This window comes from Panthera pardus, unplaced genomic scaffold (genome assembly GCF_024362965.1).
Source record: "Panthera pardus isolate Hobbes unplaced genomic scaffold, ASM2436296v1 HiC_scaffold_15, whole genome shotgun sequence".
NCBI lineage: Eukaryota > Metazoa > Chordata > Mammalia > Carnivora > Felidae > Panthera > Panthera pardus.
In genome coordinates this window covers 7,725,761-7,741,528 of record NW_026526710.1, presented here as the reverse complement: position 1 = coordinate 7,741,528, position 15,768 = coordinate 7,725,761, and the positions used below count along the sequence as shown (strand labels likewise).

Below are 15,768 nucleotides of genomic sequence, written 5' to 3'. Positions count from 1 at the left end.
ACTTTATTATGTTTGATGACAAGAGGAGGAACTTCTTCCCCCCCTCCCACCCCCCCCCTCAATTATTCTTCACCCTAGGAAACTACATCATTCTACGAGAGAAAAGAAAGTCGGGGTAGCTTATGTGGATACTCTGAAGCAGAGACATAATTCCACTGCAAATCATTCTTTAATACCTTCTCATTAACTTCAGCTGGTAATGAGAACAAATTGAGGGGAAAAACCACTATGTCATAGGGATGAGTCAAAAAGTTTTATGAACCTATAAATGTGTGCTGATTTACTCAAATGTAGAAGTGTGAAGTATACAGAGATTGGATTTTGACAGCTTTAGGAGATCCATAGCTTTTTAAAATATGCAAAGCTTTCTCAAGCATGACATGTATGAAAATGAATAATGGTAGCCAGCCAGTTGCTGTAGATTTTTTTAATTAAACATTTTTCTTTTTTTATTACTCTGCACTGCAGAATTTTGCAAACATGGAATTCACAGATTAAAAGAAACAATATTAAGATAGATACCTATGGAATAGGTCAGATGAATGAATTTTTTCCCTTGTTTTGAACCGGTTAATCCTCTGCCCTTTTTGACATTAGGTGATAATGTAGCGATGTTAAATGTTAAAATGTCTGATGACTTGTCCAAGATTATTGGACTCAAAATATTGCATTCAGAAACCACTCTGCTAGGAAGTGTCATTGCTCAGGAAAGTATATGGTATACTTTCTTCTCTCTCTCATTTTTATTCAGAAAATAATTGTTTCAAAAAGAAGCTACTCAAAATTTTATAATAAAGTACAGGTTATAAAAATTAATTAATTTGCAATATAGCAAAAATATTAGCATTAGGATAATACATCTATATAAGAGTGAATCGAATCTTTTGAAGTGCACGAAGTATGTGTGAGGAAATGTGTGGAAATGGGCATATACACAATATCTCCTCCTGCAACATGACAGTGAAATAGCATGGCAAGAAGTTCTCGTCTTTATTGTACATGGAGGTGGAAGACAGACATATTATAAACTTTAGTGTGTAGAGCAGCACCATCCAATCTAATAGAAATACAGTGTGAATTGAGAGCCACATAGCAATTTTAAATTTTCTAGTAGTTGCATTAAAGAACACAAAAAGAACCATGTAAAATTAACTTAAATAATACGTTTATATAACTTAATGTAACCAAAATAGTGTCATTTTTACATGTAATCAGTATTAAAAATATTGAGGTGTTTTACATTCCCTTTTTGAACTAACTCTCTAGAGCCTGGTGTATATTTTATACGCACAGCGCGTCTCAGTTTGGACAGCACCTGGTTTGCGTGCTCTAGAGCCATATGCGGCAGTGGATACGGTCTTGGACGGAATAGGTCCACAGTTACTCATCTGTATATGTCACAACATAGTAATGAAGAGAGCAGCACACAGTAATAACTAGGTTTGGTTTAGCACCAAGTCTGTGTTAAGGTAATGTTATACCCAGTACATACGATAACACACCTCATCTCCAGTCCATTCTGGTAGCTGTTCCCGCTCTTGCTTTAACATTTTTAGAGGGAAAATCCAAGAGGCAAGCCATGGAGGAGCCTTTCTTTTTGGAGGACCAGAGTGTTTCTCTGGTCTCTGTCGTCTTTCTGTCTCATCCATGTCGAGTGCAGTTTGTTTTTTCATCTCAAACGTTGTTTAGGGTCATATCTTTTCAGAAATTCCTTGTAACTTAACAGCATTTTCATCTTTTTGCAGTCAAAAGAAAATGGGCATGGCGGACTAATTATTACTCACTTCATCACTTATTGAATGTTTCGGTGTTATGTGGCAAAGTGTTGACTTCCATGCATACGTTATGTTATTTAATGTATACCAAAAAAAATAGGAAGGTAGATACGATTACCATTTTGCAGGTGAGGAGCTTGAAGCTAGAGAAGCTATGAGTCTTCCTTAGGAATATCTGACATTGGGGCTCCTGGCTGGCTCAGTCCATGGAGTGTGTGACTCTTTTTAAATTTTTTTTTACATTTATTTATTTTCGAGAGAGAGAGAGAGCACAAGTGGGGGAGAGGCAGAGAGAGAATGAGACACAGAATCCGAAGCAGGCTCCAGGCTCCGAGCTGTCAGCACAGAGCCCGACGCGGGGCTCGAACCCACGAACTGTGAGATCATGACCTGAGCCGAAGTCGGACGCTCGTCTGACTGAGCCACCCAGGTGCCCCTGGAGTGTGTGACTCTTGATCTCAGGGTTGTGAGTTGAGACTCCCATGTTGGGTGTAGAGATTACTTAAAAATAAAATCTTAAAAAAATACAGATTTGATAATAAGAATGCTGAAGGCCACTTTTTAAAGTGAATCTCTGGCAAGTGGAATCTCATTTTCCATACTTTCTTGTGTGTGTTCTTTTTTACTTTTGATAAAAAATGTCACGGTTCCTGAGGTGTTGAAAATTGACATATGCAGTTTTGTTAGGTTGCATCAAAGAACTTCAGGATCCCCAAGTGGGAAACGCCTTTAGTATATTTCTTAGAGAAAATTTAGACACTAATTTAATAAAATAATTCTTGGTAAAATTTCATGCATAGCCAGAACACCTGTATGTGAAGGAAAGGCTTTAAGTTCGTTGTCATTTTGACACAAAGAGAATTTGTACAGTTTATTTTCCAAATATTTACTTGGTGATTAAGATCTATAGTAGGAGTTTGAGACTTTTGTGAAGCAGACTTAGAGTTTAAAATGTTATACAGAAACATTAATTTTGTTTTAAATTGATCAGTAGTTTGCTCTTTGGCTTGGGAAAAGGAGTAGGGACTAAAAGATAAAGGTGATGGATGTACTTCAAGTGTAACCTAACTCAATGTTAAAGTCTTCAGTCTTGTTTCAAGGAAAACTATTGATCTGGTGGCTGCTACATTTGAAGACCATGTTTCCCCCTCAGACTCCACTGGTTCTCTGGGATTTTCTGGCTTGGCTTGTATCCCTAGTTCCATGAATTGTCAGATTCCTTAAGGGTAAAATACTGTCCTAGCAAGAAGGTGCCTTGAAGATCTACTTGGGGGTGGGGGGGGGCGGCGTTAGTTTTTCCTCTTTTCTCTCTTTTTTTCTTAATTGGCAGCAGCAGGTACCATTTTGTATAATGAAATCTTACCCAGAATCCTATTATAGGAAATAGAAGTGGAAATAAATGATGAGAGTCAAGGTGGGGATCTGAAATCCTGTCTGTTGGCCTCCTCCTTCCCTTGTTTCATAGAGGAGCACCTAAAGCCTTATTCAGGATTATATAGCTGTTTAACTGGGAAACATGGTAAAGATCATCTGGTACAGACGTTCTCGCCATTCTTCTGCCTCCACGTGGCGGAGGCTCCCCCCCCCCCCCGCCCCCGCCCTCCACAAACAGAGGAAAGCCGGCAAGCCTGGTGAGAGTCCCACGTTTAGTCCAGCCAAGCAGGTGAAGGATCGGAGGCCCTGAGGGCGGAGGTGACCTGACCCGACCATAGCGGTGCTGAGCTGTGAGCGCCTGGACTGGGGAAGCGTTCCCAGTGCTGCCGCCATGCGGCTCTGCCTCAGACTCTGTAGCGCGGGGCAGAGCACGATGCAGTTACTCCAGAAGTCCTCTCTTAGTCTGTTCAGCGGTGGCTGTTTGCCTCTTCACACGTTGAAGCTACTTGGGCACCTGGGGGGCTCCGTTGGTTAAACGTCCTACTCTTGGTTTCGGCTCAGGTCATGACCTCACAGTTCGTGAGTTCAAGCCCCACGTCAGGCTCTGCCCTTGACAGTGTGGCGCCTGCTTGAGATTCTCTCTCTCTCTTTTTCTCTCTGCACCTCCCCTGCTTTCTCTGTCTCTCTCTCTCTCTCTCTCTCTCTCTCTCTCTCTCAATAAATAAATAAACTTAAAAAGTTTTTTAAAAAGTCTTGTCAATGTTGACGTTGCTAGAAAGAGCAATGTGATGGGAAATTGGGACATCAGATAGCTTTCCAAAACAGTGATTTAAATTCATGGCTCCAAATTTGTAAATAAATTTGCTGTACAGGACACCCCCTAGTGGCCAAATCTCACAACCACAACTGGCATTGCATTATATTCGCCTCAGCTTTGAAGAGTCAGTCATTGCCTTAATGAGCCACTGTTCATGATGGTGGCCAACCTCAGGTATATGAAAATGCTTTTTAAAAAAAGGATTGAGAGTCACTGTTCTCTAAGTATTTCTTAAAATATACTTTTTTTTTTACCAGTTGATTTTTAATAAATCTTTTGAGTCTAAGTAGGATTATTAAACCTAACTGTGAAGTTTCATTTTAATGTCAATATGGAAAGAGATTGTGGAACCATTTCCCCAAAGAGCAGTGAGTGTGGTGGATTTTTCAAACTAGCTAAGTAATTTTACTACATCTAAACCACCCTTCCAGCTCTAAATTTTTATTTTTTGTAGTATAAGTGCCTGATGGATTTTCCATGTAAAATTTGCTAGATGACATTTTTATATAATTCTGAAATATTTCATACATATTCGTAAGCAGAGATAGAACTTTTAATAAAGTTATTCCGTCAAATTTCTTTCAGCTTCTACTTATTTCCTCTCCTTATGCTTTTCAGGCAATCATTTGTTAGAAGAAAAATGTATGTTATGTAGACTTTGTCCACTTAATTAACGTGAAATCAAATCATAAAGCATCAGGGGGATAGTGGTAAAGTTCCAGAAAGGATAGTTTTCTGGTGATGACCTTATTCTTAGAAACTTCCGTTATTAATATTCTATGGTGTAACTGATACAACCATTCAATTAGCATTATTTCTGATGCAAGTAGGGTGCCTGCCTATGAACTGGGGTATTTTAGAAGTCCTGCCTGTTAAAATATTACTGTTTTTTCTTTTCTCTCTCTCTCTCTCTCCCTCCCTCCCTCCCTCCCTTCCTTCCTTAGCAGTTGCAGACTTGCAAAGGATGTTTCCCACCCCTCCTTCTTTGGAACAGCACCCTGCATTTTCTCCTGTGATGAATTATAAAGATGGAATCAGTTCAGAGACAGTGACAGCATTAGGCATGATGGAGAGCCCTATGGTCAGTATGGTTTCAACACAGCTCACTGAATTCAAAATGGAAGTAGAAGATGGATTAGGAAGTCCCAAGCCAGAGGAAGTAAAGGTAATTGCCAGTATATTAATCTTAGCAGGGCAGGGCAGGGCAGTTTTTAAGCAGATTCATATGCATCTTCAAGATAGTATTATCTATATGCCATACATACCTAAGTTCCTAAGAATCCTCGCAGTGGATCGTGAGGTACATTGTTTTCTATATAAATTATAGTGTCTTGATCAACTTATAATTTTGGCATTAGCATGTTCTGCTGACGAAATGAGAGAAATGCTGAATTCCAGTGATTGTGGTTGCTGTTGTGGTGTCCTGAGTCGTTCACCGACATTATCACTGGCCCCCTCTTGTTGTCACAGGACTTTTCATACGTGCACAAAGTTCCAACTTTTCAACCTTTCGTGGGTTCCTCCATGTTTGCTCCACTGAAGATGTTGCCGAGCCAGTGCCTGCTACCTCTGAAGATACCTGATGCCTGTCTGTTTCGGCCTTCGTGGGCGGTGCCTCCTAAAATTGAACAGCTGCCCATGCCGCCTGCAGCCATTTTCAGTAGAGACGGTTACAAGTACGTGCCGGGATCTGCATCGAGCTACTGGCCATGTGAACGGGTTTTGAGCTTAACTAAACTTTTATCTACAATGATGACATCACATACCATTTAAAACTTTCCTTTCTTGGCCATTCGTGTTTTTGCACACATTATTTTGTATCGAAAGTGTACATGTCTTCTAAACTAAATTTCATGTACACAGATAAATTAAGGTTATTTGTATAGAGAACCACGGTGTTCGTGCTCATTCCATGTCAAATCACTGTCTACCACGAATCAAACACTAGATTGGAGCTTAGGATATATTACTTCTTTAAAAATACTACCATTTGGGGGTAGTATTGGTAAGTACTTGGTTTGTGACTTGATCACTCCAAGTGTGTTTACTGAAGGCACTTTAAAATGAAGTGATAACATGGAGACTTTCTCTGATGCTAACCCCACGTCATAAGAAAGCAGCAACAGAGGTGGTAGGAGAAGAGGAAGGAAGAGGCTGGGTTTCCGGTAGCTTGGGCACTTTTCACTCTGTCAGAAAACAGTACTTACATCAACAACGCAGAGTCCGTTTCCCCTATGATTCATAATTTCTTAATAAAATACATGCTATAAAATAGAAGGCCACAAACTCAAATTTCTGTCAGGACCAGGCAAGCAATGTACGGACAACATGGACTGGGGAAAGCAAACGACTTGACAGCACCAGTGGTCAGTGTCCCCTAGCAGGATGGCAGGAACGGGCAGGGTCCGTGATGGACCCGCTGAGAGAAGGCCTCTTTTGAAGTGACTGTTTGCTGTGCGGTGACAGCACATAGTTCACACAAGGATGTGGGAGCCTGGAGATCTGCATGTTTATATACATTTCCTTTTTACAAACGTTGCTAATTAGTTCAGAGTTACATTTTAGGAACCAGTAAGACAAGAAGACAGATTCCAGATCCAGTCTGCGGGCTCCATTGGTGACATCAGATAAAACCATCTTGATGAAACCAACGTTAGTGTCCCAAACGGGCTTTATGCTCACGTATGTGAAGTCAGTAGGGGATTGAAAAACCGCGACGCAGGTGTGGGATAAAAGAACCCACCCAGACTTGGGAAGGTACCGCTGTGCTGACGTAGGACTCCATTCCTGCTCCTCCCTTTTTTGTTTCCTCCTGTCTGTGACCTTAAATGACCATCTGATCGGAGTCTCCCCTTCTTTAAAATGGTATAATCCTGCCCTCCTTCCCACACAAGATCTTCGAAAGGCTCCGGCAACTAATGGTTGGGGAAGTATTGTGGCAATGACAGCTCACCAGCAGTGTGAAAGAGCGTGCTCGAAAGGACCCTGGTGGTGACCCCCCTGGCGGGTCTCCTGCTGCCGTGCTCCGGCTGGACTCGGTCTTATTTAAATAGGGCCTCTGGTGCAGTACAGGGGAGCCCACTGGCCCGTACACGTTGCCATGCCCTTCTCAGCAGTGCAGCAGCTCCAGGGACCCGGTGGACAGTTTCATCTCCTACACACAGAGGCTCCTCAAAAACGTGAAACGCAACCCGTTGCTGTACGGTCGGCTAAAAAATCAGTGATTTAGATCACTGCTTATTCTGTTCGGTTTGTCAGTAGCCACCCCAAAGATCCTTGGTATCCTTGGCTGGCACTGTTAGGAACTTCGTTCGACGAAGTATCGGCACGCCTTCCAGTATGGCCGCCCCTGCCCGGTGTCGTAGCTGTGTGCCTCTTGAAATGTGGCCAGTTGAGACCAAGACTGAATGTTTGGTCTTATCTAAGTGGACCTAAACTTTAGCACGTGGGGCTAGCGGCAGCCTTATTGGCCAGCAAAGCTCTAGACTGTGTGAATTCCTTCTGCTGGGGCCTCCCTCACCCTGGCCACCCCTTTGCCACACTCAGCACGCTGGTGCTTCCTTGCTTGACACCTGTCTTACTGGCTGTGAGCTGACTCTTCTTCTGCCTTTTTACTGTTGAATACCTGGCGTCTAGCATGGTGTTGGTCCTCAACTCATTTTCATCGAATGGGGAAAAATCAGGTTACTGTGCAAGCTAAACCATTCTTACCACCTAGGGAGCAATTCCATTATTTGGGTTTTGCGTTAGGAGCCATAGTTCCTCTTCTGATCTGAGCTGCATAGTAATTCATAGGGTTTTATCAAACAGGAAAATGTGAAAGGAGTCCAATTAGGGTAAAGATCTTTATTACGCACTTATTATTTTGGTCTCTGAGACAGCAGTGATTGCTAATCAAGGTTTCTGGGTCATTTTTTATCTGTTCTCAGAGATACCACTGTGCCTCAGATTTACAATTTCCTTATAGTGCTTGGTGTAGATTTTTTTAGGCTGGTAGTTGAGGCATAGCTAATTAAAAATCACAAGAATTTATTTGAAGAGCCATTGCTTTGTGACATTCTTCTTTCAAATTGTAAGTGAATGAACATGTAGTTTATTGGAAGAACATGAGTTTAAGCTCAGTATTAATAGATTTCTAAAGAATAATAAGTATCAAATGAAATCTGTGTTCTTTTGATACCTTCTAATTGGACAGAATGGTCTCGTGCTGTTTTACATGTACATCTAAGAGTGTATATCAGAAAACTTTTTGGAATAAAAAAACAGCAGAACATTGCAGGCACTGTTTTGTGCTCTATGTGGCTATTCCAAGAAGAAGTCATTGCTTATGGAAAAATAGGTAACACGGTGCTATCAGTCTCTGGGAACTGAAACAAATTGTGCTACCAGTAATGCATAGCATATTGAAAAATTAAAAATGAACTAAAATTGCCTACCACTCCACAGGAATCTAGAAGAAGTGTGGAAGCTGCAATATAGGATGTGTGCCTGTAACTCATGTAACGAGTACTAAGGCCTCCTAGCTACACACGTGATATTTGTATTAATTGTAGTGGAGCACTGGCCAGTGGCTTTCCTACAACTGGATTCCCTCATGGTGACTCATTATTATAAAAACACAGGCCTAGATAGGAAGAATAGCACATTTTCATGTGTGTCTGACTTAGAATCATATATGGATCATCGCCTTAGAGAGCAAGCACGGTGGCACACTTTCGATTTCAATAAATGACAAAAATGTAATTGCCAGTTAGATCCAGATTTTATCCTATGGCCTTCTAGCTGATTTAGCATCTGAACTCATGTGCTACAGTTTCACGTAGTAGTTACGGTTTTTCAAAACTACCTTGACCAGACTCAGCACCACGTTTTCTTCTAAAATCAGGGAAGTTCCTTTGAAAAATTAACATGAAGATTGCGCAGATGTGGAATAAGCAGAAGGAAGATGCTGTGGTGTATTGCTCTTCATGCCTTGCTGCTTGCTTTCCCATCCACTTCACTGGCTTTTTTGGGTGCTTTGATTTTTTTTAAGAAACACTGGAATATACCCAGGGATGGCATGCGTGAAGGCTGCGGCGTGCGGGCGGGCGGGCGGGCGGGGTGACCGTGAGAACCCTGGCAGTCTGTGACGAGCGCGCGTTCTCACTCGGCATTCTCTGTTGCAGCAACGTGCCTAGTGTCGGGAGCCTAGCAGACCCAGACTACCTGAATACGCCCCAGATGAACACGCCGGTGACGTTGAACAGCGCTGCCCCAGCCAGCAACAGCGGGGCAGGAGTTTTGCCATCTCCAGCAACCCCTCGCTTCTCTGTCCCCACACCACGAACCCCCAGGACCCCAAGAACTCCCAGAGGAGGGGGCACTGCCAGTGGTCAAGGGTCGGTTAAATACGACAGCACCGATCAGGGCTCACCTGCCTCTACTCCTTCCACCACGCGGCCCCTTAACTCTGTGGAGCCTGCCACCATGCAGCCGATTCCCGAAGCCCACAGTCTCTACGTCACCCTGATCCTCTCAGATTCCGTGATGAATATCTTTAAAGACAGAAACTTTGACAGCTGTTGCATCTGTGCCTGCAACATGAACATCAAAGGGGCAGATGTTGGGCTTTACATCCCCGATTCTTCCAACGAGGACCAGTATCGCTGTACCTGTGGGTTTAGTGCGATTATGAATCGCAAACTTGGCTACAATTCGGGACTCTTCCTGGAAGATGAGTTGGATATCTTTGGGAAGAATTCTGATATTGGTCAGGCCGCGGAGAGGCGTTTAATGATGTGTCAGACTACCTTCCTTCCTCAGGTGGAGGGAGCCAGAAAGTCCCAGGAGCCACCTATAAGCCTCCTCCTCCTCCTCCAGAATCAGCATACACAACCTTTTGCTTCACTGAGTTTCTTGGACTACATTTCCTCCAACAGTCGCCAGACTCTTCCCTGTATGAGCTGGAGTTACGACCGGGTGCAGGCAGATAATAATGATTATTGGACGGAATGCTTTAATGCCTTGGAGCAGGGCCGACAGTATGTGGACAATCCCACGGGTGGAAAAGTAGACGAAGCGCTGGTGAGAAGTGCCACTGTGCACTCGTGGCCTCACAGCAATGGTAGGTTTTCCAGAACGCACACTTACTTTGCAGATTTTCTTCGTATGGTGGTAAATTATAAGCTTTCTTTGTTATAGGACAAATCTCAAATTTCACTTCTTCAGAAGAACTAAAGTGAGAGCCCTGTTGATAATTATCCTAAATTTAAGGACTGGAGAAATGTTTCATATGGAAACACCTTTTGAGCAGAGGAATTATTTTGTGAAAACTTCCTATCGTGTTAATTCCTATGGGCCACTGGTACTGAAACCGGTGGCTGCTAAGTGTCAGAGTTGTCGAGACTGTACGGGATACTAGTTTGTACCCCCTTTCATGTTTACATCCACCATTCTTCTAGACCGGTTTTCCATGGTCCTTCCTCCATGAAGCCTTCTGCCCATTTACAGAGCACTTTTTCCTCCCTCTGGTTTTCCAGTGCTTTGTATCTTACACCAGTGATCACGGTTTACTTTGCGTTGTGGTTCCCGAGGCATGTCACTGGCTCTTCTGTTGTTAAAAGCTCCAGTTGACAAATATCTGTGACGATGAGCTCGAAGTGGGCCACGGAACTTGCCATTCGCTTCCTTTATTCATTCGCTATTCCGTGATGCATCCTGGGGGATAAAATGACCGAAAGAGACAAGGTACCTCTCGGAGGGACTTTCTGATCTATTCTGGATGATGTACATTAATCAAGTAATTACACGAATTAGCATATTATTAGAAACCATCATAAGCGATGAACGCATGGGATAAGGAGAGCGTCCCTAGACTGGGGTCAGGGAAGACCTCCTTGAAGAAGTACTAATGTTGGAGATCTCAGTACTGATTAATTGGATAAAGAGAGTGGAGAGCAAGGAATTGTGTCCCAGGTAGAAGGAGCAAGAGTGAAGGCCCAGAATTATGTAGAGCTTGGGGCTTTCAGAAAACTGAAGCCAGCTTCCAGTTGGCTAGATTTACAAGAACCTTTTGAGACCTGCTGGGGCTGGGGGCTTTATCCCAAGAGCCCTAACAGGTCATTGATGGGTTTATGAAGAGGCATTGCCATCAGACTTGTGCAGTTAAGGAACAGATACTCTCAGGGGTGCCTGGGTGGCTCAGTTGGTTAAGCACCTGACTTTGGCTCAGGTCACGATCTCATGGTTCACGAGTTCGAGCCCTGCATTGGGCTCTGTGCTGACAGCCTGGAGCCTGCTTCAGATTCTGTTTCCGTCTCTCTCTGCCCCTCCCCTGCTCACGTGTTCCCTCTCCCTCTCCCTTCCTCCCTCCCTCTCTCTCTCTCTCTCAAAAATAATAATAATAATTAATTTTAAAATAAAACAGAGAAACAAATACTCTGACTTCGGTGCAGGCTGTGGATTTGGAAATGACAGGAACGGTGGAGAGACTACAGGTTTAATGTAGTGGCTCAAATAAATAATAGCTTGGTTTCGTGTCTTAGCAAAGGAGATGGAAGAGAAGTGGAAGCATTCAAAAGACGTTGAGGAAGTGGTAGGACTGCAGGATTTGGTAGTGGGTTGGATTTTGGGGCTTGGGGAGAACGGGATGTTAAGGAAGACACCCGGATTTGTGATGCATATACCTGGACCCACAGTGACCTCGTTCAAAGCTAGGTGTACTCGAGGAAGACCCTGTCTGGGGAGAAAGCCCCTAAATTGAGTTTTGGTGATTTTAAAGATCCCTTCTGAGATACCCAGCTAGAGGTTTCAAGTAGACACTTGGGATTTGACAGGCTTGCAGCTCAGGGGGAAGGGAGTGGTTGGCTTGTAGATTGGAACTCAAGTCAGGAGCACTGAGGAGGAGGGAAGCTCACTGAGGAGGCGGACAAGACTAGAACCGCAAGAGGGCTTGGGACAGAGCTTTACTGAATTCTTTGGTGTAACCGAGTTCAAGAAAGAGTAGAGTGGTCAATAAGCATTAAAGCACAGCTGAGCTTTTAAGATGAGGATTAAACCCGTCTTCTGACCACGGTGAGGGCTGCTCTGGAGAGAGGTGGGAGCGGCCAGGCCTGAGCGGTCGGTTACGTGAACGGAACATGGACCCTGTCCTGAGCAGCTCTGAGCCTTGTAGGAGAGAAGGCTGTATAATCTTCTTAAATATAGTTTGAAATCGGGAAAAGAACTATGGCTCGAGGATAGAGCTCAGCAGAGTAGGGGTGATAGGCATTTTCGGAGTAGCCAAGCAAGGAGGCTTCTTGGTAGGTGGAGACTCCTAAGGAAGTATTCAAGGATGACACTCACTTCTGTAACTGCTCAGGTTTGAGCACAGTGCCTTATACTTAGCAGGCCTTTAATTAATGTCTGTGGGATGAATTTATGAATTAAAGAAAGTGCAGTCTTTCCCCTACAGAAATGTGGGTGATTATCTTGGGTGGTTCCTTTTACTAGACAGTAGCCTTCAGACAGAAAAGCATTCTGTGGGTGGATCAGTACTGTCATCTTTGGATATGAAAAATAGCAGATTTTGTTGCAGGGAGGTTTGGGCTTCAAAGTCAGAAGCTGGAGAGTACCCAACAGCTGATGGAAGTGAACGGTGCGGGAGCCGGGTCTGCAGACAGCAGCGCCCTCGATTGTCTCGCACGGCACACTTCCTGTTCCGTGTGCACAGGAATAGCCCCACGGAAGTGCGTCTGCTTTTATTTTTCTCTAACTTGTGGTTCTCTCGGTCTTTTTCCAACTTTTGATAGAGCCGTGGGTACAAGAAGTACTTTTTTCTTTACTATAAGGAGAAAAGGCAGCACAGGCTCGAAGATGAAGGCGATGGACATCGCTCCTTTGTCAGGCAAGCAGCAGAGCCAAGTGAGGAGAGAGCGAGCAGAGCCGGGGGAAGGGGGCGGCTGTCCGACCGCTCCGGCAGGGCTGTCTGTGCAGGAACGTGGCTCCGAGCCCACACTCGCCGGGCCTCCCGGCTCTTTCGGGAGGTGTTGGAAATTTAGGTTTGCCACTTGTGTTTGATTTAGGAGATACACCTCAAAATGTCTTAAGCACCCTGTGTTTCAGATTTAGTGGGTAGGTAAATCTTAGATTTCCAACCGTGTCCCTTTCCTAGTCAGCTAGAAAAGGAAGAGTAAGGGAAGGTCTTTAGGTATGCAGCCGTGTGGGTTCATAGCTGGTCACCTCAAACTTGATGAGCTCTTTCATCGGATCTTTCTGAGAATTCGATGAGCGTGATGGACGTTCCTCCCTGGGAAAGAGTACGCATTTGTACGTGCATGCAGGGTTTTGCATAGAGTTTGAGAGGTTTCTCAGATTCTCTGTTAAGAGCCCCTCCTCCTAGTAGGAAGAATGTTTGTTCTGAAGCCCTGAGTCCCACCCTCCTCTGGGTGGATGGCCTCTCGTCCTGGCGTTGCCTTCGCCATGGTGCCCTGTGCCTCTGCCGCGTGCAGGGTCGCCGTTCTCTTTTGTGCACTCAGTGTTTTGTGAAAATGTTTTACAGTAGGAGCATTTTTAACAGTTTTTTAAAAGCTTCTGTGTAGGTTTTTTCCCCCCCACTTAACACATCCAGAACATCAGTGTTTGTAAATAAAAGTAATACGATAATTGAGAAACTTTTACAGGGTTTCTTATGTAACCTTGGAAACGGGTTCATATGATTTGAAAGAGCAGGTCTATCCATCTTTTTACTTCAAAGCAGTTCTACAGTTAGCCTCTTGAATATAGAGTAACGTACTTCTCCTTTTATTATTTCCAATAATAAATTATAAATTACTTTATAATAATAAAATACCTTTACTGTTGCCAGGTAAGTCTAGCATTTTAGAATCTAGTAAAAATAGAACGTGCCACCAGTGTTATCTTTGTCATGGGCCGTAACTCCGGTCCAGAATTAGGGCAGGAAAGAGGACAGTGTCGATCCCCCCTTACGATTTCTGTTCCTTTCCGTGTCCCTTCTCTTCCAGTGCTGGACATCAGTATGCTCTCCTCCCAAGATGTGGTCCGAATGCTGTTGTCTCTGCAGCCCTTTCTCCAAGACGCCATCCAGAAGAAGCGCACGGGCAGGACCTGGGAGAACATCCAGCATGTGCAGGGACCGCTAACCTGGCAGCAGTTCCACAAGATGGCAGGACGGGGGACCTACGGTAGAACCTCTTCCCTCTTTCAGTTCCTTCATAGGTTGTTGCCGTAGAAACCAGCTTTAGTCACTGCCAAGTCCTCGCCTCACTGACAAAGTAGCATCTTTCTTTTCACGACTGTTAAGCTTTATAATCTCTTTTCTTTCCTAAAGTCAGTTTGGAGTTACGTTTTCTTAGCATCCTTGGCAGAAACAAGGTCAATGAGGAAAATGATCCTTAAGTAGAGTATCCATTAGATTTTCCTCATCTTCCTGATCCTCATTGTATTTTCATCTGGATGAACTTCTGAATTAGTTCTGTCAACTTCTTCAGAGCCGGGATTATCATGCTTAAAGGAAACGATGTAGTGCTGCTTGGAAAACTAACTTTAGCTTGTTCTAGTTTGCCCTCTGATCTTCTCGAACCTCTGTAAGCATGTTCTGACTCATTTAAGTAAGGTCCTTCATCAGGAGCCATATAATTAGAGGATTTGAAGAATACTGTTGAGAGTTACGCTGTGAACCTGCAAGGAAACTTCTGATGCCAGAACTAATGTTAACGTAGCGGGGACCTTCTAAGGTGTCCCGGTTGTGGGAAGCACCCTCCTGAACTGCACTGTCGTTACAGGTTCCGAAGAATCTCCTGAGCCGTTGCCCATCCCCACCCTGCTGGTAGGCTATGACAAGGACTTCCTCACCATCTCGCCGTTCTCCTTGCCATTTTGGGAGAGGCTGCTGTTGGACCCATATGGGGGCCACCGGGATGTTGCCTATATTGTGGTGTGTCCAGAAAACGAGGCCTTGCTCGAAGGAGCCAAAACTTTCTTCAGGGACTTGAGCGCTGTATATGAGGTGAGCACGACCCGAAAATCGCTTTTGGGACATGAGTCCTCAGATTGTTTCTAGCTGTGGCTGAGTTTTAAAGAGCAAGTATCTTCAAAGGAGATCTCAAAGGAAATTTGCAGATAGTTGGAGGATGGAGGAGAGAATTAAGTTGGCAAGTTTTCCCGGAAGTAAATTGCTTTTCCCATCTTTGCTGTACATTTTGTTAGATTTAGAAGACTTTGCTCTACTGGCCTTACCACACCATGTACAATTCTGTCAGCTGTTTTTTCCTGATTTATGTGCTTGAGTTTAAGAGTGTTGCTTACCAGGGGCGGGTGTTCTGGCTGTTCACAAGATGGCCTTTACAAAAAGAAAGCACATCTCTTTGTGGGCAGGGCTTGGGGGGGTGGGGGGTGTTCCTGAAAACAGTATGAAAATGTTTAGCTTGAAGATTTCTGTGTCAAAAGACGAGTTTAATGAATCATGTCCCTGTTGTGTGTTATGTATTTAAACACTACGTTCATCTTAATACTAAAATTTTGATACAGGTTAATAATAACCATAATAATTTAAAAGCCAGGTAGATAATTTTGTATATTTATTACATGAAATACTATTGCTTTTGAAAAATTAGGATCATGTGTATCTTGAAGAGTAAGTTCCACATTTTTTTCAGCCAGAGTATACGTACACTAAATTCTTTGTACCTTATACTTCTAATATCTTTATTTTTGGCAAGATTAAATGAAATTAGTATTTTTGAAGAGCTGTGACAGGCATAGTATAAACATTACAAGGGTGTTTGTTAAATATGATGCCAAGTTGAATTTCAAAAATATGTCATA

At 43.5% G+C, this 15,768-nt stretch overlaps 1 protein-coding gene across 2 annotated transcripts in view; it reads left to right on the top strand.

Moving 5' to 3' along the window:
• Positions 1-15,768, top strand: part of MED13L (mediator complex subunit 13L) — a 302,839-nt gene that overhangs the window by 263,299 nt on the left and 23,772 nt on the right. The window contains exons 15-19 of one of the 2 annotated variants that reach the window (XM_019467349.2): positions 4,914-5,131; positions 5,437-5,642; positions 9,132-10,069; positions 13,947-14,126; positions 14,727-14,950. In XM_019467349.2, coding sequence (XP_019322894.2) covers positions 4,914-5,131; positions 5,437-5,642; positions 9,132-10,069; positions 13,947-14,126; positions 14,727-14,950 — 1,766 coding nt within the window. Of the gene's footprint in view, positions 1-4,910; positions 5,132-5,436; positions 5,643-9,131; positions 10,070-13,946; positions 14,127-14,726; positions 14,951-15,768 lie in introns of both variants that reach the window. The other variant, XM_053902081.1, reaches the window with a different exon arrangement.